The 22,977-nt window shown below is 41.2% G+C and overlaps 1 protein-coding gene across 1 annotated transcript in view; it reads right to left on the bottom strand.

The window, feature by feature from the left end:
- The window catches only part of ELK3 (ETS transcription factor ELK3), a 39,438-nt gene extending 16,665 nt beyond the window's left edge, over positions 1-22,773 (bottom strand). The window contains exons 1-2 of the mRNA XM_086750605.1: positions 22,392-22,773; positions 5,424-5,632 (exon numbers count right to left, since the gene is read on the bottom strand). Coding sequence (XP_086606731.1) covers positions 5,424-5,630 — 207 coding nt within the window. The 5' untranslated portion in view covers positions 5,631-5,632; positions 22,392-22,773. The remainder of the gene's footprint in view (positions 1-5,423; positions 5,633-22,391) is intronic.
- Between the last annotated feature and the right edge of the window lie 204 nt (positions 22,774-22,977).

Raw genomic sequence — 22,977 nt, 5'->3', positions numbered from 1 at the left:
AGTTTCCATTATCACTTTATATCCCAAAGTTCTGTAAGCAGACCAAGTAAGGGACTGTCTTCCCAAAACAATTCTTCCATGCTGCTACCTACACTTAGACATTAAAAACAGGAACTAGTAACCAGGCTACTGGGTCTGACCTGTTATGGGAGGGGAGGGAATGCCATGGGCACGCCTGAATTCTAAGAGCACCTGAGAAGCTCTGTCCACTGCGCTGCAACAGGCATTAAGTATCTCATACTATTTACATACTATACATCATACTGCCAACTCATCCAAACAAGTGGGCAGCCACTAACTGAAACGAAAATGATTTATTCTGTCTTTAGAAGACAGATTGAATAGCACTCACTGACTAAAGCCTGGAGCCAAATACTGTTCAGAGAGGATGCAAAAATGTTGAATAGCTGCTCATCGCAACAGTATGTGACTGTGTAATTAAAGATGCAGCATAACTCACGCAAGCATTAAGGTTACCCAGGGAAATGTGATTCTTGCATTTCCTAACTTCCGAGGGCTTGACTTCAACAACTGTTACATCCTATTAACGTCGGTATCTGCATGTAATTTCCTTGATTCGCCCTCCTTCCCTCAGAAAAAAAATAAAAAGCTCACGGGGAAAATTCACCAGCTTCCCTCTTGTGGTGTTATCTTGAAATATTCATGGGGACCTTTAGTAGTCCTGAAGTCTCTAGAGACTTCCAAAAAGTATCTGTCATTACAGCTATCAGAAAAACAAAGTAACTGGGCAACTTCAAGCGAAAAGAAATCTACTAATCCTACTTACAAAGGTATTTTAGTTCTACACTTCAAACCAAAGTGCTCTGTGCGGGAATAGATGTGAAGGGTTTCCTTGCTTGAAAACATTACAAGAGATTTCTGACTGGCAGAAGAGTGTGACACGATGGACACGCTGCTCAAGCTCTAGGTAGAGAAAGTGCAGGATGCCTTTCCTCAGCGCTATCTCTCATCTGTTCTGCTGCTCTGCTGAGGCAACAGGGGAAATGCACTAAATAAAAAGGGGGGAGGGGAAGTGGGGTAACAAACGAGAAAATCTGAAGACTTTCCATTTCCTATCTACAAACCTTTAGCAACCAGAATCATTACAGCAAATTACAATCAAGACATGCCACACTCTACATTTCCTGGGGTGCTTTATATGTGAATTTAACATAAACCTAGCCATCAGCCCCAACAGCACATCAAGCTTGCTTTCAAAGCCAGGCTAAGGAACTTGTCCTAATGGTGTTACTTTTTTCTCCAGTACCAGAATTAATTTACTTTTAAGTTCAGATGAATCAGATGATGAATTTTAACAAACCAGTGTTCCCCTCAAGCAAAACGGCAGAGCTCATAAACCTCCATTTATCCAGTGATCAGCTTTTATTTCTCCACGGTGAGTAGTTTGAAAGACAACCCATGAAACAGTAGCTCAGTTACTGTCAGCTGTATGCAGCAGCAGCAGAGGGCAGCCCAAGAAAGAAAGGCCCATCCCACGTGCCACCATCATTTCTAAAGTCACTGCCCTTTGCCTCAAACTCACGTGCTGCCAGATCATTTGGGTTATAGGAAGAGAAGTCCCTGTTGATAATTCCACAACTCAAGCAAAGTCTTGTCCAGAGTTCTGCCTCTTGCCTTTCCTGCTGCCGCTCCCCAGCCTGCAGGACAATGTTTATCCCATTTGCTCAGTGTGCATCCCGTTTGCTCCAGCACATCCAGCTGCCAACATATCCATCACTGCCAACAGCAAGGGAGGGGACAAGGATCTCAGAAGTCTCCTTAAGGCTACCCTAGGGTGTAGCCTGCTCTTGTTTATCCCACAAATTGCTGAATGGTCCAGGGGAGAGGAGTGCAATAGTCTGAGAGAGGCTCTTTCACCTCACCAGTCTTTCCCCTTTGGTTTTGCAGAAGGGAAAGAAGAATGCCAAGGAGCCCTTCCTTCCCTCCTCGAATTCTTCCCTTTCTCTGCTATGCATCATAGAATGAACTGAAGGCAAAGGAAGCGTTTAGGACTGAATCCCCTGCTGACCACTCCCTGCCAGCCTACCAGGATTCATTATCTGCTATCTTATGCCGGTAGCTCTCACACTTCAAAACCTGCAAGCATTCCCCTGTCTCTCTGCACTCTCCTAATAATCTGCTTTTCTCCACTGTATGGGAACCAACAGGACAAAACACACTGTACCCACACAGAGAGTGAGAAGCTCCCATTGTTTTCTGCTAAAGGAGTTACTCCCTCAATTTAAATAGCAACAACCATGGTTTTGGTTTGGGGTTCAAACCCTGATCACAATACATGGGGAAGAAAGAGCTTACCCTTCTTTCTGTCTAGGAGCTACAACCTCCACTGGGCTGCAGAACTCCTGGAAAAATGGCCAAAATCCTTCTCACCTAGACAAAATTTGCAGACAGAAGAGAACACACAGTCCAAGAAAGCAGCAGTAAGAACAGCAAGCAATCACCTGAGCCAGAGCCCTAGTACAGCCACTCTTGTGGCAGATGCTGCATGAGCAGAAACAAAACAGATGACAGAGGTGTGTGTGTGCTGGGGAGGGCAACTGAAAACAGTACAAGGGTAAAAAAAAAAAAAAAAAAAGGTTAAGGGATAAAAGAAGAAAGGGAGCTTCAAGTGAGGAGCCATTATATTCCACTGATTTGAAGAGATCAGAGAGATTTCAAAAGACAAGTGCTACAAATATCTTGTCCCTTGTTTTTAAGCAATGTCTGTTCAGTCGCTAACTGTGTATTTGGGCTCTGCCTGGATACGCTGTTCATTCACCAGCAGGCATTCTGTCTCCATTATCCCAGTCAAGTTTATAATCAGAGGGGCTGGAGTCATATAATGAAGTGAGCTTCCCCATGCTGAGCAGAAGCCTTTTTAGCACTTTGTGAAGGGGAATTCATCACACCAAGCGCCTGGAACAGCCGCTGCACCGTCCTCTCTGAATCCTTTTGTGCCTTCTCAGTCAGGCCACCTTTGAAACATGTTAAGTGGGAAAATCTGACTTCTGGTGGATAAAATACTAAAAGCATTTCATTGCAGAACTCGCAGCTCTAAATCTGAAACTAAAAAATTCTTACAGGAGAAAGATGAATCCTTCCAAATTCCAATTTGAGTAATGAAAAGTCTGGCCATCAAATTGTGCACAGTTTATTCGCACTCAACATGTTTTCTGATTGCCATGTTACACTGGCTGCACAACGCCAAGCCCCACTGTGCCCATCAAGAATTAGTGCATCACAAATAATACATGACAACAGCACTCCGAGCTCAGTTCAGCAACAATATCTAGTTTCCTCTGCCTTGCGCAGGGAGCAAGGATGACATAACTGTGCTGAACACTGGCGTTACTCACTGTATAATCTCATCTCACTGCCTCTTCTGAAAATCAAGAAGAGAACAGACCACTAAGCATGGCTATGAAGTTTTCCTTTTTAATATAAAAAATCAGTAACAGTCCTTCTTTTTAATATTTAATCTTCAAGACTACAGAAAATAGTAAAACCTATTAATTTAGACATATTATTAAAAAAAAATCAATTTAAGCTGAACTAATCCTGAAAAAATTTAATATTCATTAGTAAAAACAATACAATGCTCATCAAAAAAAGGCTGGAGAAACAATTTGGAAACTCCTTGAATTTGCTGGAGTCTAAAACTGAGAAAGGTGAATATGCAAGATATTTTAGCACCTCTGTATTTGTGTTCTACATTTTTTTCCTTCTAGTATCTTGACACATCTGAGACTTTCCCTTCAAATATCTTTCTGTTACAGCAATCTAATACATATCCCAGTTACTCCTCATTCTCATTTTTGTATTTTCTGTTGTGCTGCTGCAAACTTGCTTCACACTGAAGAATAAGCCCAAGGACTGAAGGCCAAAGTGAAGGACTGTTTCATGAGAGTGACAGTGATCTTATGAACTCCCCCTATACTGCAGAAATTTTATTTTCAGAGGTGCTAGCCACCAGGAACCTCTACTGACCTCTTCTAGATTGTGGTCACGCTCATGATGTCTTAAAATCAGAAGCAAACTGAGTGATCTAAATAATTCCAGATTACTAGGTTCAATATGTTATTATTTCAGATCTCAGTTTTAAATAAAGAGGTTGAAAGTGGAGCTCTCAACAGCCAACAGCTCTGCACTAAGTGTACGCCTACACTATCTGCCTGTAACCAGCTTCTGTGAGTGCACAAATAACTGCAGCTTCCCGGTTTTACGGTTGCTGCCTAAACTGTGCTGGCTCCTTGGGTCTTTTTAGTTCCATCAAACATCAACAGATGTATCCATGAAGAAGGGGCAAAATTCAGTAGGTCTTGCAAGGGCAGAAAAATTGGATGAAGAAACCCCTACCAAAGCACATTTTCACTATTTTTACTTGACATACCCAGAAGATAAGTTCCCAAGTGGGAGTAAATTTAACATTCTACAGCAGATGCAGTCCTCACCTGAGATGAGCTCAGTATGAGACTACCATCTTGATAAATGGACCCAAACACATCCCTGCTCAGACACACACTGTCTGACCAGCTGCTTTTCCCTCTGTTTGCTACTCTTATTCTGCACCTCCATCCAGTAAGACATCACATTAGTGCTCTCTCATATATATTGCTGCTAATTAAATGATAGTAACATATAATCTAGACTACTGTTGAAGTTAATACAGACTTTTTCCTAAAACGACATAGTGGAAAATTTCCAAACTCTTAGAAACACTGAGCATTAGCAACGGAATAGTTACAGTGAGATCCTGCTGAGGTATTACTGCACTGTCATAACTGTAGGAGCGTCTCATTGTTGCATTTCCAGCTAATAAATTAGGACTCAGTACAACTGTAGAAAAGATTCACCTGAAAGCTCAGGCAAGAGCAGCTAAAACACTGACCAACAGGATATATGCTCCAAAAGATGTGTCTGATGAAAACTGTGAAAACTCAACCCTGCCCTCTATGCTGTTGGGCTGGTTGGTTGTCCTTTTCTTGTTCTGGCATAGGTGATACCTGCTGATAAAGCTGCCACTCTGCCTGCTGCATTGCAGTATCACTGCTTTCTACCACCTCCCTGCATTCCAGAAGATCCTGTGCAGGCTGTAATAATGAAACAATTCTCCGTTATCAACAGTTACTTTATTGTTGTCAAAAGCTACAGAAAATATTGGGTAGCCAAATGCATAAACACATGAAAGCATCCATAAGTGTAAACCTAGGTCAAAACCTCCCCTCCTCAAAGAATGGGATGTGCAGTGTTTTCCTGTGCATCTTTTACATGCCCTCTTACCTCTGCTGTGATTGCCTTCAACACTGTTGTACAATACAATACTACTGTACTGTCTGAACTTTTGAATAGCTTCCACATACAGATGAAATAGTAAAAGGCAGTGCTTCTATTTTCTTAGTCTGCATGAGAATAACAAAATTTACCTTGTCATAATAGTATCTGAGCGCTCGGCTCAGCTTGTCATAATTCATATTAGTTTTGTTTTTTCTGAGTCCCCACAGCTTAGCCACTTCTTCTGCCTTGAGTAGCTTGAATTCGCCATCATTAGACGTCCAGCAAATCAGGTGCTCATGTTTCTGGTCTAGCAGCAACTGCAAAAGGAACTGCCACAGTGTGATTGCACTCTCCATACCTACAAGGGACAAAGGAGAGCAACAGTGTGAAAAACATTTGGGAGCAGATGTTCCACCCAACGCTCATTTCAGTAATAAGGTCTATGCAGGAGCCATCCTACGTAACTGAGGAAAGGAAGCTACTATATCATCTACAACCAAACATCCATAACATCTACAGGTCTTGCACTCCTGTTTCAGTATTTTCTCCCACTGATATTTTCTGAAGGGATACATAAAATAGAGTAAGTGTTTAGAAACGCATTGCTCACATAGGTCACACGGTACAGGGTCATCTCCAGTTGGTATCTTCAATTCAAGGTATGCAACTACCCTTCAAAGGAAAATATGGAGGCGGGGGGCGACTTGATGTAACTATCCAATGAAATGCACCGAAAAACTGCTGTTTACTGTCATGAAAAGTATACTGAACTCATTCAGATATGTCACAGTGAAGAAGAGGATGAAAAGGGAAGACCAAAGTAGTTGTCTTTGGTTAGAGGACCAGAAATCACACTCTTTCCCCTTCCCACCTGCCTTCCCAGTGTCATATGGCTATTTTGTTTTTTTTTCCAGGGCCTGAAATGGCTCTTGCTGCTTTTATTTGCTAATTCAAAGAGCTCAAAAGATATTATCTATTTCGCAGAAATGCTGACAGTTCAGTACACTTAAGCACAGTAAAGTAAGTGATGTTTACCCTGAACCTTTCTCTAACAAGGATCTCTCCTTTCATTATCATACGTACGACTGAGAAGTAGGAATAGTTCTACCAGTGCCCAAGTCTCACTTCTCAGGTTGTTTGAATATTTTTTCTCTGCTAAATGTTGTTTGAATATTTTTTCTCTGCTAACTGCCTGTGCTGCTAAGGCCTCCCTAGAATAAACTTTTTTTTCAGGCACTGCAATAGAAGGATAAACTTAAGAATGACTATATTCCAACTCAACACAGGCATATACACAACTTAAAACTTGAGAGCATTACCTCTGAAGACAATTATTATTGTAACAAAGATATAGCTAAAATTGACTATTTAAACTACAAAACTAGAAAACGAGATTCTTGCCTCACTTTCAACAACATTGCCAGCCTTAGCGTGTCAACACTGTATCAGATTTTTTTTTTTTCTTGCCCTCTTTGATACTTAATTTGGACAGGTTATGCCTAACACAGATTTAAAGATGTCAGAATTACTGGGTTAACTGACTACGGTGTTAATGGGGCTAATTATTACATGACTTCTCTTTGTACATGTAACAATGGATATTTTTGTCTTTCTCTAAACAAGCTGATGATTATTAACTTTCCTGCTCATTCTGTTTCCTAATATATTACTCTTTGTGTCCTAATAGAGCACACGGTCAGAATATGCCAGGCATCCTTGGTGTGTTGACCACAAGAGGGCACAAGCCTCCCAAATATCTCCCACATGGACCAACACAGCAGGCGGCTGAGGGAAGGTCTGCCCCAGCACTAAGGAAATCACATTGCAGGAGCTTCACCAGTATAAAAGAAAATAAATTGCAGAAGCTTCACTAGTGTAAAAGCAAGTTAAAGATACTAGAGAATGTTGCCAATAGTTTTACAGAAAAACAATTCGGAGCTCTGTTTTCGTCCAAAATAATTTCTAAGCACAGTGGCCAAACAAGGGTTTGCAGAATTAATTACTATTTTACTATCCCCGCAAAAGCCTCATTTCTCGAACTGAGAATCCAGTCTGAACGACAAGGACAAAAATACCTATCCCTGACACCCAGCTGTGGAACACAGTTACTACACAGCTGAGTGACAGCAGAGGCTCCCAGGTCTGTTCAGTGTCCTTGAAACAGAACTGCCTTTATGGACCACTTGGCACTTTCAAAGGTTTTCACTTGCATCGTTGCATTTTTTATCACTTTTATCATCCTTTTCCACATAGTGTAAAGCAAGAAAAAAAATGTATAGCTAGAATTAAGTACACCTGAAAGTTATATGCCCTCTTTACAGTCTTTAAAAGTTCCTTTCAGCTACACCATCTGTGCAAGTATTAACATCTTTAATGGACTTTTTATCTATAATGTCATAGCTAATAAAGTATCTCTACTAGTCTGGCATCACATGTACATACTTTTAAATTAATATTTATGAATATTGCAATTTAATTCACTAAACATGTATAAGTATATACAGCCATATTACTTTAAATGTACATCTGTTTCTGTACATCACTTATTATACAGTGATACTCTGCATAATTTCAGCTTCTATCATACAACTCTTCTGAACAAGAAATGACAAATAGAATTTTTTTGGTCTGGAAAGTTAGAAGTAACTTATAACTATTTTATTAAGAAGTGTACAGGTGTCCCACGGTACAAAGACCTGTGAGCAGAACTTCAGCTGAGGACATGAAAGACAGAAGAGAGTTATACCAGCACCAATACAAACTCCATCACCACACCATTAGCCAAAACAGTACAATATCTCACAGATGCAGATCTCAGAGGTCTCGTCCAGACCTTAAATTACATCTTCCTTCAGATCATCAGCATTTATGCCTCTTCAGAGAGTTTAGGTGGAACTGAACTGACAGTAAAGCATATTTTCTGCAGTCTCCTCCATCCCCATTCACCTCTGCCCAAGAACACTAACCGAATAACCTACAGATAACATTGCACTACACTTTCCATTATGAACCTGTTTTCTGATGCTCATTGTTTGTGAAATGCATTTTTTTATTCCATTTTACCTACTGAGTATGGGCCTCATGGTGGCTTAGCCATAGGCGTAAGGTAAGATGCATGAACAGCGCAAGTCTGGGTGAGAACATCCTACAGGAGTACACACTCCACACCATTTATCCCGGTGACTATGGAGAGGTGACTTCCATCAGATTATCCTATAAAAGGTTAGTGTCACCTTTTTTCAAAGTGGTTCAGTTCTTGATCTTCAACCAGCCAAGAGACACATAATCTCTGAGGGGCACTTTAAGTGCCAGATCCAGGGCAGATGGCTGTGGTGGGATTATATTTAGGCAGCTCCTCATCACCCTGCTTGCCTTACCATCAACTCTCCTAGCACATAGCTCTGAACAGGTTTTATAAAGGACTGCGCACCTCAGAATTCAACGCCAATGTGCTTAATTGGTACGTGCATAAATCTTCTACTGGATATGACCCCAGTCTGACAGAAATTAGATTGAAACAGCTCAATGTAGCATTGTCCTCCATCCCTCCATCTGCCACTGAGTTCCTGTATAAAGCTTCCCATATTGCTTCTACAACAACTGTATGTATAGGATTCCTACATGAGACAAATTATGCAAATAACACTTTCAGCTGATCATGAATTGTATGGTCCTTTTCTTCCAAGCATCCAACTGGAGGCGTTCAGGTCTAAGTTCCACTGAATATTCACAGCTTTAACTACCTTTCACAAAAGCTTTCTGCTCAGCATATATGGTGATCTAACATCTTAACTGCTGTTAATCTTTGCATCTCATTTCCATTCTCTAAAATGTGATTTGCAGGGGAACAGTAAAAATTCAAGATCCTGCAGCAACAAGGTTTTTAAACTGATGCAAAATACTTCTTTTCCAATCAGGTTAACGGGAGCATTAAGCTGCCTTTCTCTGTGGGCACTATTCTGGGGCTCCACAAAGCATTAACTATCCTCTGGAGAGGACAACATGGCCCTACGGTGTACTAAGCTTTAACTTGTGTCTCATGTGAGTGGTAGAGAAAAAAAATCACATGACAGATGTATTACAAGATACGTAATTTAACAAAAAATGTGCTGCCTGTATTAAAAGTTATTATAAATTATGATTGTGAGGAGTTGGAAATCTTCAGAAACGTATTTCATTTACGTATTTTCTTATTCTCTTGAATTTTTACTGATTCAAAGGGAATTCAGTGTCTTGCCTTAATTTGACAGATACGGGTGTGGTCACTTCCTACAGGGCATATGTTTCACATTTCATTAAACGCTTTATTAATATTAAACACTAATAATAAATATTCCTGTAACTTCTGTGCTTCAGGATTTGAATGGTGGGCAATAAATAATACAAGGAACCACATACTGAATTACATAGATTAGAAGAAAAATAGTTTTAAAAAAAAAAAAACAAACAGAAAAATCACAAAATTTGCTAGGTTGGCCTGACCTAAATAGCCTAATAATTTTACTTTGTGATCAGCTCCACTACTGCTGATGCAAATAATCACTGGCATAGCTAGAAGGAATTATACTTGGAAATGCTGTGTTAGACAGCAAAAGGCTGCTTCAGGACTGAGTTTTCTGAAAGTCATTTCTCAGGCAGCTGTGACAGGTAACCACACTAGCACTCACATCTATGTTAAGTTTACTTTCTTTCTAATGTGCACCCCCCATCAAAACCCTACCAACTGCACAATCAGTGTGATAAAATATGATCTCCACACATCAAATTTTAAGTTCGGGACTGATGTGGGAAGGATGCAACTCAGAGGATCTGTGCTGATACTACTGCCCCTATTCATTTCAACTAAATTAAGGGACTAACAGAAATGCCTAAACTTGGAGCAACAGCAAAGGCAACACCGTAAGCCCTCAGCCTCTCCCTGAAGAGAATAATAGAAGAAGACAGAGATACCCACAGCGCCAAGCATCCCATCTAAGAGATGATTTTCCTGTAAAGGAGGTGCCCAAATTCTTCACTTAGGTGAGGGGCCCAAATGCCAAACACTGGCTCTCCCCTTAGTGCATGGACTTCTACCAGCACAAGCAAGCATTAGGAAAACATTATGCAAGTTACACTAGCAATAGTTAAAACGTATGAATATATGTGCTGATGAGCTGTGTTACCATTCTTTTTTACCAAGACAATACACACAATACAACAAAACATCAGTAAAGTGGTATTAAGGTCCAAAAAAAAAAAAAAGTCACTAACTTGCCAGGCAAATAAAACAATAAAACAAATAAGCAAGTTATCTTAAATCCAAGCAGTAGAAAACGAGGAAGCTCAGAGACAAAGCTAGCTAAATAAAAAGCTCAGTATCAGAAAGATTTATGACATGAACTGTGAGATAAGTAGGATACTCTTTGGGGCATTAAGTTTTGTAGGCCTCTTGCATAGGAAAAGCTTGAAGAAAAAGGCAGAAAGCTGGAAAGCAGCTCTGTAGCATTCAGACCTCTGCAGAGGTCCTTAGCTTCCATACATCTATATTACAGCTGCATTCCTGTCGTCTGTTCTCCCACATACTCAAGGTTTCCTACCTGGAATTTTCTCCCCACTCTTATGTTAGCTCCCCCCCAGTCTCTAAAATAGAGATATATATTCTGGACAAGCAACATGAACAAGTTCTGAAGGCTAAAACTAGGAAATCCTCCAGGCATTAGGATCAAAACCAGTCCCTTGTTGCTTTAGAGGGTCTGCAGAGGAACATCTGGGACTCTGAGCTATAAACCAGATCGTGGGACTTGGGGCAAAGGAGGGGCAGATGATGGGGACGGACTAGCTGGGGAACCCTGAGGCAGAAAAAAATCACCTGGAAATCAATTAAATCAGGAGACATAAAAGGTGTTAGCCAGCTTTATGCACTATAGGCAGTCACAGAGAGATGGTGATCAGACATGTACATGAAAAGGATTAAGAGGCAGAGTCAGGGCAGGGAAATTAATCTCCCTTAGTGTATGAAGAAACTGCCGATTCCTTCTGTAGCCAAAGCAGCTGCAAAAGATTCAGCTCCTTTTCGTATGCCCCACCACAGCAGGCACACACCTCCCTCACATTTCCCTTACAGGCAAGCGTGTGCTTTTGCAAACATACAGCATTTCTCTGTAACAGATTTTAGATTTTTTTTTTTTTTCTTTTTCAACTGCTCTGGAAAATGTGTGGTTTTTTTTTTTTTTTTGTACATCCATCTACTGCTTTTGTAGCCTAATTCTGGCCAACAGCACGTTTCTCTGAGCAGCGTGACGTGGGGCATTGTTAGCTTCTCATTCACGTTAGCATTCAGCTTCCTTTATTTCTGCAGGTTGCAGCCAGGAAACTGGAAAATGGGCCACAGGAAACCTGGCCTCCTACATCTGTCCCAGTTTGTAATAGCAGCTCTGGTTTTATTTTTCTAAGTGTCTCAGGTTTATTTTAACCCTTGAGGTGACTGCTGCAATAACATGTCAAAAAGCCTGCCTGTTCTGTCATTGGTTTTTTTAACCCCTGTTTCTCCATACTAGAAATCGAGATTTTGCTAAATCATAATAATTATATTAGTATATTTATACTTATAAAATAAAGTTATGTGAGTTTTTAAAAACTTTTGTTGGAAATTACCAAAACAACTCCATTCCCTAATGACAAATATCAAAGAGTGTATTTAGAGAAAAAGACAGTATAAGGCAGTCTCCAGCTGTTTCAGCTATATAAATTTTTAACATAGTTCTGAAGTGAATGTCCGTATGGAAAGTTGAACAGCTTACAAATCCTCTAGGCTGATTTTTCTCTTTTACATTTTAGTCTCTATAACAAATTGAGGCATGCTTGTTTTGCATTTGAAGCAAAAGGGTGCTGACCAAGGAAAGAAACTTTTCTAGAATAATAAAAAAATCAGTCAGCCATAACATTTTCCACTGAAAATTCATCTGTATAATAATGAGTATATCATGAGAGGTTAAAGACAACTGCCAAATTTGCCCAAATATTTGCTCAGAAACATTTGAAAGGACAGGGCAAAAATCTGAGTCAGTCCTCACACTTTATTTCTCAACAGAGATGCTTCAAGGGTGATAAATAGGATGTGGTTGGTGAGAAGTTAGTCATTCTACCAGAAAGGAGGAAAAACAAATATCAATTTGTTTACTCAGAAAGTTTTCAAATACTCATCAAAGGAGATCTTACTGCTAATTTAATTGACCTTAAAAAAATAAGCTCGCAACTAAGTGTGTAAATATACCCATTTTAACTTGATGTGGCACTTTCTCTGTTAAATGTAATAAATCAAACTACTGGTGCAATCCATACGCAGGGCACTTTAGGGAACTGACTGTGTGTATGATACAGAATGCTGGCAATTTTTCCACATCCAGCAACCAGGACATTTCCTGCCAGAGCATCCTCTGAGTTCTTCCATTGTGTTGAAACTGCAAAAACTTTCTAAATCAGGACTTCCTCCTATTATATTTTAGAGGCGTCTTTCTGGGAAATGCAGATTCAAGTGAAAAAAAAAATAGGAATTCCTGCAGCACCACCCAGTGGAAACATTAGAAAAAGTTACAGAGTGCCCCAGTACATGAGTTCCGATTTACTGCAAAACTACAGTAATATTGCCACAGAAACTCAGACTGGTTTAAGGACGTGCCAAAAAAGCACAGAGGGTTTTGCTGGCCTATGTACTTAACAGAGTCACATGAGGTATCCCTACTCTGCAGCTCCTGCATAATAGTCTTCTCTTAACTTTATATTACAATTTTTAAGATTATTTTCACTAATAATTTAAAAGGTCTCCTTCTCAAGCAGGAATACCCACTCTTCTGGCCCAGCACATTTGAAAAAATAAAGACTCCCGTGGTTAAGAGCCACACAAAAGAGACAGCAGCAAGATCTAGCAAAATAGTATAGGATAACACCAAGTTCCACTGCAGAAAATAAAGCATACACATACATATCCAGTAATGCTTTCAGTAGGTCTATTTGATAATACAATGTTTGCAGTTTTTAATTTTTTTTAACTAAGTCAGAGAAAGGCTGAGGCAGATGTCCAAAGGAAGAAAGTTCTGCAACATTCAAATGAATACAACAAAGGACTGGTCGCCGGCCAAGGAGAGGTGTGATGACACCGCCTCTTAAACACAAGCGTTTTCAGATTCTCCGTAAGGATGCAGTTCAAGAAACAGTTTTAACCCAACTGGAGTAAAAGCAGGAGGGAACATGGCTGTTTGTCTCCCTGTGAAAGGCTTAAAAAACAACCTGCTCAACTTATTTCCAAAGCTAGCCGTAAACAGAACTATATAAATCCATAATGGCTCCAACCATTCACCTTGGGACAGACCTAAAATGAATGCAGACTCCTCGCGCTGCTTTCTGTCTGCTCATGTGGTGCACATCTGTGGCACGCTGGCAATACGCTGCACTGCAATCCGAGGGACTTCTGCTTTCAAAGCCAGCCCTATATGTTTATTTTCCCCATATGACTTTCTCTTACGTTTTTGCCAGCATCAGTAGGACACAGATCATGATTGTTTGACTGTCCTATATAAAATTTCTGATAGTCCTTTTGATGAATTCAGAGAAAATACACAGGGAAATGGAAAAAAAAAAGCTGAAGAGGGCAGAGGATACAGCCTTCAGGAACAGCGGTTATTCTGAAAGTTTACTTGACATACCAAGCAATGACTACTCCCAATTGTAAAGGCTTTTTCCTTATCTGTACTCCCTTCTTTAACTGAAGTACTAAAATTTCCAATTTTGTGATAGCAGACTGAATGCTTTGCAACTTATGCTAGCAGCTCTCGTGTTTGAAATGGTGTATTAATACTATCAACTGTCTAAAATGCAGCTTTTAATACATTTCATATTCAGATTTTTACACTAATCTTCCCCTCTCAACGGATTTTTCCTAGACTAGAAACTTAGATAAACAAGCAGGTCTTTTAAATACTGTGAGCGGAGAGGAACCTGGCCAAAAGGACAGGAAATGCAGTCCTGGGAGTTCTGTTCAGGCTGGCAATTTCCGCGAGACTTGAAGCACAGCAAGATGATCGCAGCTTACACTGGCCGTCAGGGCTCACCTTCCTATGCACACTGAATTCTCAGAATTTGCTGGATTAGCAAAATGAGACATTAAACTATTAAATAACATACAGGGTTACTTGCATATTCTCATGTTGCAAGGGGAGTCAAGTCATAGCATCATACCGAAAAAGTTGTAACCCAATTCAGCAGACAGTAACTGACTGACATACAGAGACATTTCACATGGACAATTCCCTCCCAAAACGTCAGCACTATTGCAACAGTTCTTGGAGTGTGAGCCAGAGTGTAAATTCCTTAGCCATTCCTTAGCCATGAGGAACTAGTCACAGCGCTCGTCAAGGTTCGTATTTTTCACTTTAAATGCTACTATTTCTGTGTGCAATGGTCTCACAGTAAAAACCTAAATGAAGAATCACTTTTACATGTCAAAATCTCAAAAATCAGCTATTCTCCTTTCTCAGTGCTAATCAAAGTTTTGATACACATGTTTATCATGTGCTAAGCTAAACTGAAACTCAATTAAAAGATTCTTATCTTCTGACATTATTCACTTGCCTACTACACGTACAAGAACCTGAAGGTCACACCTACACATTTCCCCCAACATTGTTCACGAAACACTGGACTATCCAACAGAATGTATCGCAAAATACACGAGATTTCAGCCAACAGAAGATGTGGTTGTTACTCTCCTGTACTGTCTGTGCCCTGTGTACTTAAACTAATTCCCATAGCTGCTGCAAACTATGAAGAAGAGACAAATGAGACATTATTTCAATGATTACAGCAAACCTTGCTGTATATAAAGTGCCTAGATTGTCTATGTTTAGAAGTGACATCAATACACCAACTGGTTTGTTAGTGTCCCTGCTGCTCAGGATACACAACAGCCACTATTTTGATTTGCATGCTGAGCCCTGGATAAGATTCCACGTTTCAATAAAAAGTAAAGACTCCATCCCCTCTCCTCAATTTGGACAAGTTTGCACAGTCAGTTTTATTGTACCCTACTCCCAGGGAATTAATCCAGCCGTAATACCGCTCTGGTTTGGAAGCATTTGCATTGCAGTAAGTTCTGAAGCAGCAGTACTGAAGGAGTGCTGCAGTCATACTTTCTACACCAGCCTCATTCCATGCTCGCAGTTTGCTAAACTAACCACACGCGCCAGTTGCTCTGAGTCTGCTCTGAGTCACCAGACTTCACAAAGGTCTATATCTAGAATCTAAACCCACATTCCCATCTCAGCTATATTAGTATAGCATGGAAGAAACTCTCTGAAAGTAGTCAACTTTCTCCAGATTTCACTAACAGAGCTGCAATGGGAATTTGTTCTTACTTTCTAAATGCTTTTTAAAGATTGTTTCTTCTCATGAATTACTGTTAATTGCTGGGAAGAGATAATACAGTACTGAGTCTATAAACTTTTTGTTAGTGCTGTATTGTGACTTGATACAACAGAGAACACTCAACATAACCACAATATAAACGTTTAAAAACAATAACACTCATTAGCATCCTTCCCAAAAAGCTTAAACTGAAACGCATCTGATCAATTTTCTTCATATAAAAAAAGATGAAGAAATATACAGAGATACAGTAAAGAGGTGCTGTCACCACATTAGAGGCAAATGGATGTGTAATAGAAATCTGTTTTCCAGATGAACTGTTAGCTGGTTCGCAAAATGAGGATGGGAAACTTATAGAAGGACATTTGATTAAAAACATCTAGATTCTTCAGATGAAGTATATAATCCAAGTCTACTCTTCGTGTAAAATATGCTTCCACAGTTGTACAAAAAACTTCTTTGCTTGTTCACTAATATTCTCAGAGAAAGACCCATCTTGTAAAATTGTATTAACAGAATTTAATACTTAGGTTAGTGCTTAGAAAGGTTTTACCGATTTTGAATGACTGGTAAGAATCATAAAAATTACAACCAAATTACTCATTACATAACTTAATGACAGCTAAAACTAAAAGACAACACGTAAGATCTAAGTCTTCCTCTCCAGTACCTTAAATGATCTTCAAGTTCGGATCCACACAATAAAAACATCATACACTTTAAAGCTGAAGAAACTAAGACAGTGTTCTTGGCATGAGACCCAAAAATATATTAACATGTAGTACTAGGTATTTGCAAAGATTATCAAAGTTATATTCTGAATCTTCAAATATGGAATAGTAAGTTGGCAAGCAGAGACACATATGTGATTGAAATGACTCTGAAATGGGTCTGGGGGAAGCCATGGAATGGGCAGTACCCTTCACGCACTCCGTACATCCTGACGCTGCAACAGTTAGAGCAAAGCTGTGGAAGACTAGGAGGACGCTTGCACAGAGCAAGCAAGAGCTACTCCAATGCCTTAGTTACATTCAAGGTCTAAGCTAGCACTTAAATGTTTGCAACATGCAATTAGTCTCAGCACCTTAACAGAAGTGCTGACATATTCAAAAGTAAATACATGCCTAAGTGCTTTAAAAGATCAAAACTAAGAAGGTTGTGGCTTCCTACAGAAATTCTTCTCCTGAAGACTCTAAGCTGTATCTAACCACTCAGATGTAGACAGAGCAGTTTTTAGAAACCTTTCTTTACCTAATTGATTGATATTTATCTTAAAAGTTCATGGGTGTCAATTTATCTCAAAAGTTCATAGGTGTCATCATCCAGGTGAGCAGTTTTCAATACATGGCCCATTCATGCAGGAGTCAATGGATTCCTCCTGAAGAAGAGGCAAGAGCACCACAGTACTACTACAGTAGGCTCTACGGCAACATAGGCACCTGCACACCCCCTCTAAAATAATTACGGATCCACCAGTACGAAAAGGACAAACCCTGCTGCTCTAGGCAGCCACAGCAATGCTACTTCAGCAAACAGGCCAAAATCAGACATGGTGTTGGTAACTGTAACTCCACAGGAGTAAAAAAGTATAATTTTCAGCTGAGTTGTATCTGCTTAGGGTATGGAAACATTTGCCCCCGATTTCTTAACTGTAATATAAGTTTAAAATGATTACTTAGATATTTAGTTATTCACTACACTGTGAGATGCTGACCATGAATTACACTGACTAAGCAGATGAACAATTCCAGGGTACTTTTTGGTACTGCAAAAACTACCACAGTATTCACACAAAATTAAAACTGCAGAATGACTATACAATTATTAATTGGCACTGAATTAGCTGGCACGTAGTGCCTTAGCAATATCTGCATATAAATACTTATGTTAGGTATTTTCTTTAGTTTTTCGTTTTAGAAAAGCAGCACATCTCTTTCAAAGAGCTTTTGAATTAAAATCAACTCTTAACAGCAAACCCTTAAAATTTGAATTCTGATATAATTACTGGCATATAAAACCACAGTGAGTTAAAGAACGTTTTAAGGACAAAGATGCATTTTGTTTTTGTGAAGTGCACAGATAAGAGGTATTTTGTGCTTCATCTGCTTTGTTTCCATACACGCAGCCTTGTATTTTGCAGTGCAGTGAGCCAGACTTCCTGTGCCTACACCTTGACATTCTCCTCAAAATCGTGCGTAATTCTTTAATCATTATTATTCAACAAAATACTTCAACATGCGCACAGACTTATTCAGTCTTTCAAGAGCTCTCAACAGCCTCCAGAATATTAGTTGATTCATTTAATAAGCCACAGATGAAGTAAACATCTGTCTGACGATTCAAGACGGCGAGATTCCCCACTGTGGGAAACACCGAGGAGAAAGTCACGGTGAATCAATCCGGGGATACACAGCACAACATCATTTTCAAAGGCCCGTAAGTGACAGCCAGCTGCCTGAACCATCGGGTGTGGTTACAAAAGATACACAGCAGCTCAAAACCAACACCACTCTTTGAAACAGGCCCAGGCTGCGTCACTGCTCTTAAGATGGATTCAAGCAGCAGCGTCCAGGCATGCTGCATGTTCGAGCCGCTGCCATCAGAACAAAACCATGGCCCAATAAATAGTCTGAATTGCACAATGAGTCTAACCTGTTATATCTTTGTGGGAAGTATTACTTAATTTATCAGTTCTTTGCCATCTTAGATTATTTGGTACTATGACAGAGAATCACTCACAGAGATAACTGTAAATATAGGAACATAAAAAACCAATACGATGTCACTAAGATAAGCCTGCTAAAATAACTTGTTATAAATACACGCATCACAAATAACTGTATGTTGGTTCTCCCAGCCTTATCCTACTCTCCTTTATCTTTAGTAGCCAAATGACTTTTTATTTGGGCATCTATTTCTTTCCTTTGATTTTCTGAAGCAGCGTGTTGTCATGTGATTGCATTCCACAGTCAAAGATTTGTATTTTCTGTAACAGTTGATGGACCTCAGTGTCCGTAAGTATCATCTTCCTACATGTAAACATCCGATCCTCAGAGCAAGCAACAAGCTCCACGCATCTTGGTGAACCTGCAAAATGACTTTCATTCTGTGCTAAGTCCTCCAGAACAGATTTTTAAACTAAGGTAGCTTTCAGCTTCAGTTATATGAAGTCACTTGAGCTGTAATACCTTCTGATGAGAATACCTCTATGACAACACACCCCGAAGCTGGCCTCCATCCCAAGAAGGGCATTACAGCGAGGTGGTAAAGTTTGCATGACTGGACTTCATGCACAGCAAAGGGGAATACTTCAGTCTTTGGAGTGAGATACTTGATTTGTTTTCAGGATTTAAGTTCAGTGAAATAACATTAAGTAACAGGAGCAAAGAACCATTGTGAATCAGTAAGCAGTGAGAACTGCTAATGAATAAAACAAAATAGATATTTCTTTCTACATATGAAAGCATGCACATGCGTATAAACACAGCTACAAGGAAGGCCGTAGCTGAGTGTCTCCCCCTGAGATGAGTGTTGCTTATTTCAGCTGTTGTGTCTAGGTGGAATTGCTGATGCCAGAAAGCATATAAGCCTGTAGGTTTTTTTTCTTTTTAGGAACAACTCATGGAGGTGATTTGGAAAAACAAGATATAAGCAGTTACAATAATATCTCATCCCCTAGCAGATAGTACATATTCTTCTCATACACTTTTATATTTTGTAAATTAAAAAACATAAAGAATAAAAATTATACTTACAGTGAAAACACCTTAAAGGTAATTTTATTATTTGAGTGGAAAGCATCAGGCTCTATTTGATATTTGGATTTTTTTTCCTGTTCCAAACAGAACTGTTGTATTTTTAACACATCTATGGATTACTTCTCATTCACTCTTTCAAAATATACAGAACACTACTACTACTACATCTGTATTTCTATGAGGACATCAAGATGTTTTTACTTATGCTGAGTGAATACAATACATGAAATTTATATAGTGTAGATAGACTCTATGTATATATCTGTACGTATGAATGTGCACTTCATCTACACTGATTCAGCAGATGGCACACTGAAATTCCAGCAATATATTACCGCAGTAAGTGGACAATTTAATGTTCATATTTCAAAGAGAGACAATAAGAGCTAGGGAACACTCTTCAGTAAGAGTTTCAGTGTTGTACACCACAGTAACTGTCCCATAATATATTCAACAGATTTTTGAACATTATGCCCAGTAATGCACCTCTCCCTCTGAAATTTAAAATTTTACAAAAGAAATAAAACTCCAAAACCAGAAAATAGCTCTGAGTACCTGATGACTGCATTTGGCTGAAACAGAGATTAGGCATTTTCTGTTTTACATACTATTCTAAAAATTCTTCTCTGCCCAACTAGGAGATCAAGAGGCATCTGTGGCTGGAGACTGTGTCACTAATCCACTAATAAAAGTCCTCTGTAAAGTGATGTTAATGAAGAACTTTTCTGTGCGGCTTGGACATAGGAAGTCCAGGAAACACTGAAGATCTTCAAAGGTAAACACGTGGTATGCTGCAATTACTTCTCCATCGAACTACTACGTTTTTGCACAAATTTTGCTAGTTTAATGCTATCACATGATAATTCAAGTAAGTAGCTAAGTGTAATTTCCTATTACTTCCAATTTTATTCACATTTTTGACATGTCTTTAAGTTAAAACCCACTCGCAAGCAAGACTCCATTTTCTTTGTTTGCTCCAGACTTTTTTTCAAAAACATGTTAACTTCTAATTTATATTAACCATCAAGTGGGGCATGGCAAAAATCTTTCTAATTCTGAACACAGCCTTTTTTCATGACAGCTACGAAAATAAGTCATCACGAAATAATTACACAAACTACTATCAAAAGTGATACATACAAAATAGACATATCTTGTAGATTAGATATACAAAGCACCAATACAGCAAGGTTAGGTGAGTGAATATGCTTTTCAGACATGCCCATCACCTCGGTATCTTGGCACAAGAGTCTTTTAATCATGCAATTACACACAATGGTCACAGATGCACAGAACATGCCTATCGTAACACAGCCTTCTGCGTACCCCATTTCTGCACTTCACCCTACGAAACTATTTATGCAGAAATTACATGTAATGTGAAATAATTTAAAAGTCTGTATGAGCAAAATATGAGATGAACCATGACCTTCTGCTTTAAATTAAATGAAACCATTGACTTTGGAAGTTGGAGTCCTCATGACTGAAAAGATGCTGCATTGTATAGACTTGTCTTAGCGCTACACCCCTAAGTAAATAAAGATGTAACTTCTCTCCCTTTCAACTGCAATGTTAGAAAGGCTGACAGGGCTTCACAAAACCCTCCTGTGTTAGGGAACGGAAACTCCTAATGAGATTAGTTGGTGTGTGTGCAGACATTACTTAGCCATGACTAAATGGGCTCTCTTCCTGCAGCCAGTGGAAAATTCAGGGAACTTTTTCCCCCTGCAGCATCAGAGTCCCTCTAACCTTCAGCAAGGCCAGATCCAAAAACAACTCTCCACTTTCTCTCCTTTTCTCTCTCTCCTGTTTTTTTTTTTCATTCTCTTACAAACATTTTAAGTGTTTTTTTGGTTGGTTGTGGAAACTATCCACGTTGGCCAAGGGGTCTTGGGGCAGGGGATGGCTATGAAAAGCAGGGAGGGCCAGGGAGAAAGCAGAAGACTACAAAGAAAACTGTAAAAAGGAGCAAATATATAAACCTGAGAGGGAGAAAACCACAGAGTTTCTTTGTGAGCTGCAGTGACTCATTTTCAAGATGTTGTCTGCTGCCAGTTTCAAACCGGAAGCGCATGGCAATTAGTCTTGCTGTTTCCAGACAAGCCAGAAACTCTCCCGACACTTTTTTTTTTTTTTTTTAAAGCCCCTTCTGCAGTTTCTGCAGGAGCCTTCCCTTCCCTCCCCCCTGCCCCCCCGCCCCGGCCCCGCTCGGCCTCGCAGCGGCGCCGGGGACCCCGCGGCTCCCCCCCCTCCAACCCCCCCCACCGTGACAGGCACCAGCGCGGCCCCCGCCGCCCCGCACGCCGTTATCACGATGCTGCTCGTACGGGGCAGGCCCTACCGCCCCCGGCAGCCGGACACCACCGGGGAAGGGTCGGGGGGGAACGATACGACCCAGCACAGCCGAGGGGGCTGCGAGGCGGCGAGGGGTCCCGGGGTTCCCCCCGGCCCACTGCGCCCTGTCAGGCAGCGACCCCTCCCCAGCCCTGCCTCTCCTCACACCCCGGCCCCTTCCCCCGCGCCCCCCACACACCCGCAGCTCCCGGAGGGGACGTCCCCTCATCTACACCCGCAGCTCCCGGAGGGGACGGCAGGGCCCCTAGGGCAACCGTCGACCGGGGCAGGGGCGGGGGGGGCCCTGAGGCAGCGCGAGCCCCTTCCCGCCCCCAACGCCCCGTACCCTCCAACCGCTGCCCCGCTCGTTACTGCCGCCCTGGCCGGGCTCGACCCCCGGAGCAGGACCCCCGGACCCCCCGGCCCCGTGTGGGGCTCCGAGCCCCGCTCCCCGCGGGCTCTCCTCACCTCCCACCCGCGGCTGGCCCCGTCGCGTCCCCTCCCCATCCCAACTGCCCCACCAGCGGCGGGGGGCGCCGGCCCCCGCAGCAGCAGCCGGCCTCCCCTCCCCGAAGCCCCCCGAAACTTTGCAAGAGTCGGGGCGGGCGCCGCAGCACTTGTACCTACCCAGAGCCTGAGGGACTTTTCCGCTCTCTCCTGGTAGTTTAGAGGGAGCTGGGTAAAATCCCCCGCTTCTCCATGCTGACAGTCTTCTGCAACCGCTCTGTTGCTCTTGTAACGAGATCCTGATTTTTTTTTTCCTCCTTTTTTCTTTTTTTTTTTCTTTTTTTTTTTTTTTTTTTTTTTTTTTCGGCCGGGGCGTGTGTGTGTGTGTGTGTGTGCCCGTGTGAGAGAGCGAGCAGGAAGTCAGAGCAGTCAGACAGAGAGCCGGCTCACTTCCTTTCCTGCATTATTCCCCAGGCGGTTTGCAGTCTGTGTAAACAGGCTTTTCCTCCCCTCTCCCCTCGCTCTGGCCACTGATGTGCTGCATGGCTCTAGCATAAGACACGCACATAGTAAAAAAAAAAAAAAAAAAAAAAGGGGGGGGGGCGGTAACGGTAACTCCACCGGCGGCTCCACCGCCTCCCCCGACCTCCACCTCTTCCTGTGCTACACCCCTGGGGAGGAGCTTCCCGCCAGCCCCGCGCTGGGCCCACCGCGGCCAGCGAGGTGCCTCGGCCAAAAGGGACCCGTTCTTCCCCGGGGGCCAAGG

This window comes from Chlamydotis macqueenii, chromosome 1 (assembly GCF_036417535.1).
Source record: "Chlamydotis macqueenii isolate bChlMac1 chromosome 1, bChlMac1.mat, whole genome shotgun sequence".
Classification (NCBI taxonomy): Eukaryota; Metazoa; Chordata; class Aves; order Otidiformes; family Otididae; genus Chlamydotis; species Chlamydotis macqueenii.
The sequence above is the reverse complement of the archived record's forward strand: the minus strand, read 5'-3'. Positions and strand labels throughout refer to the sequence as shown.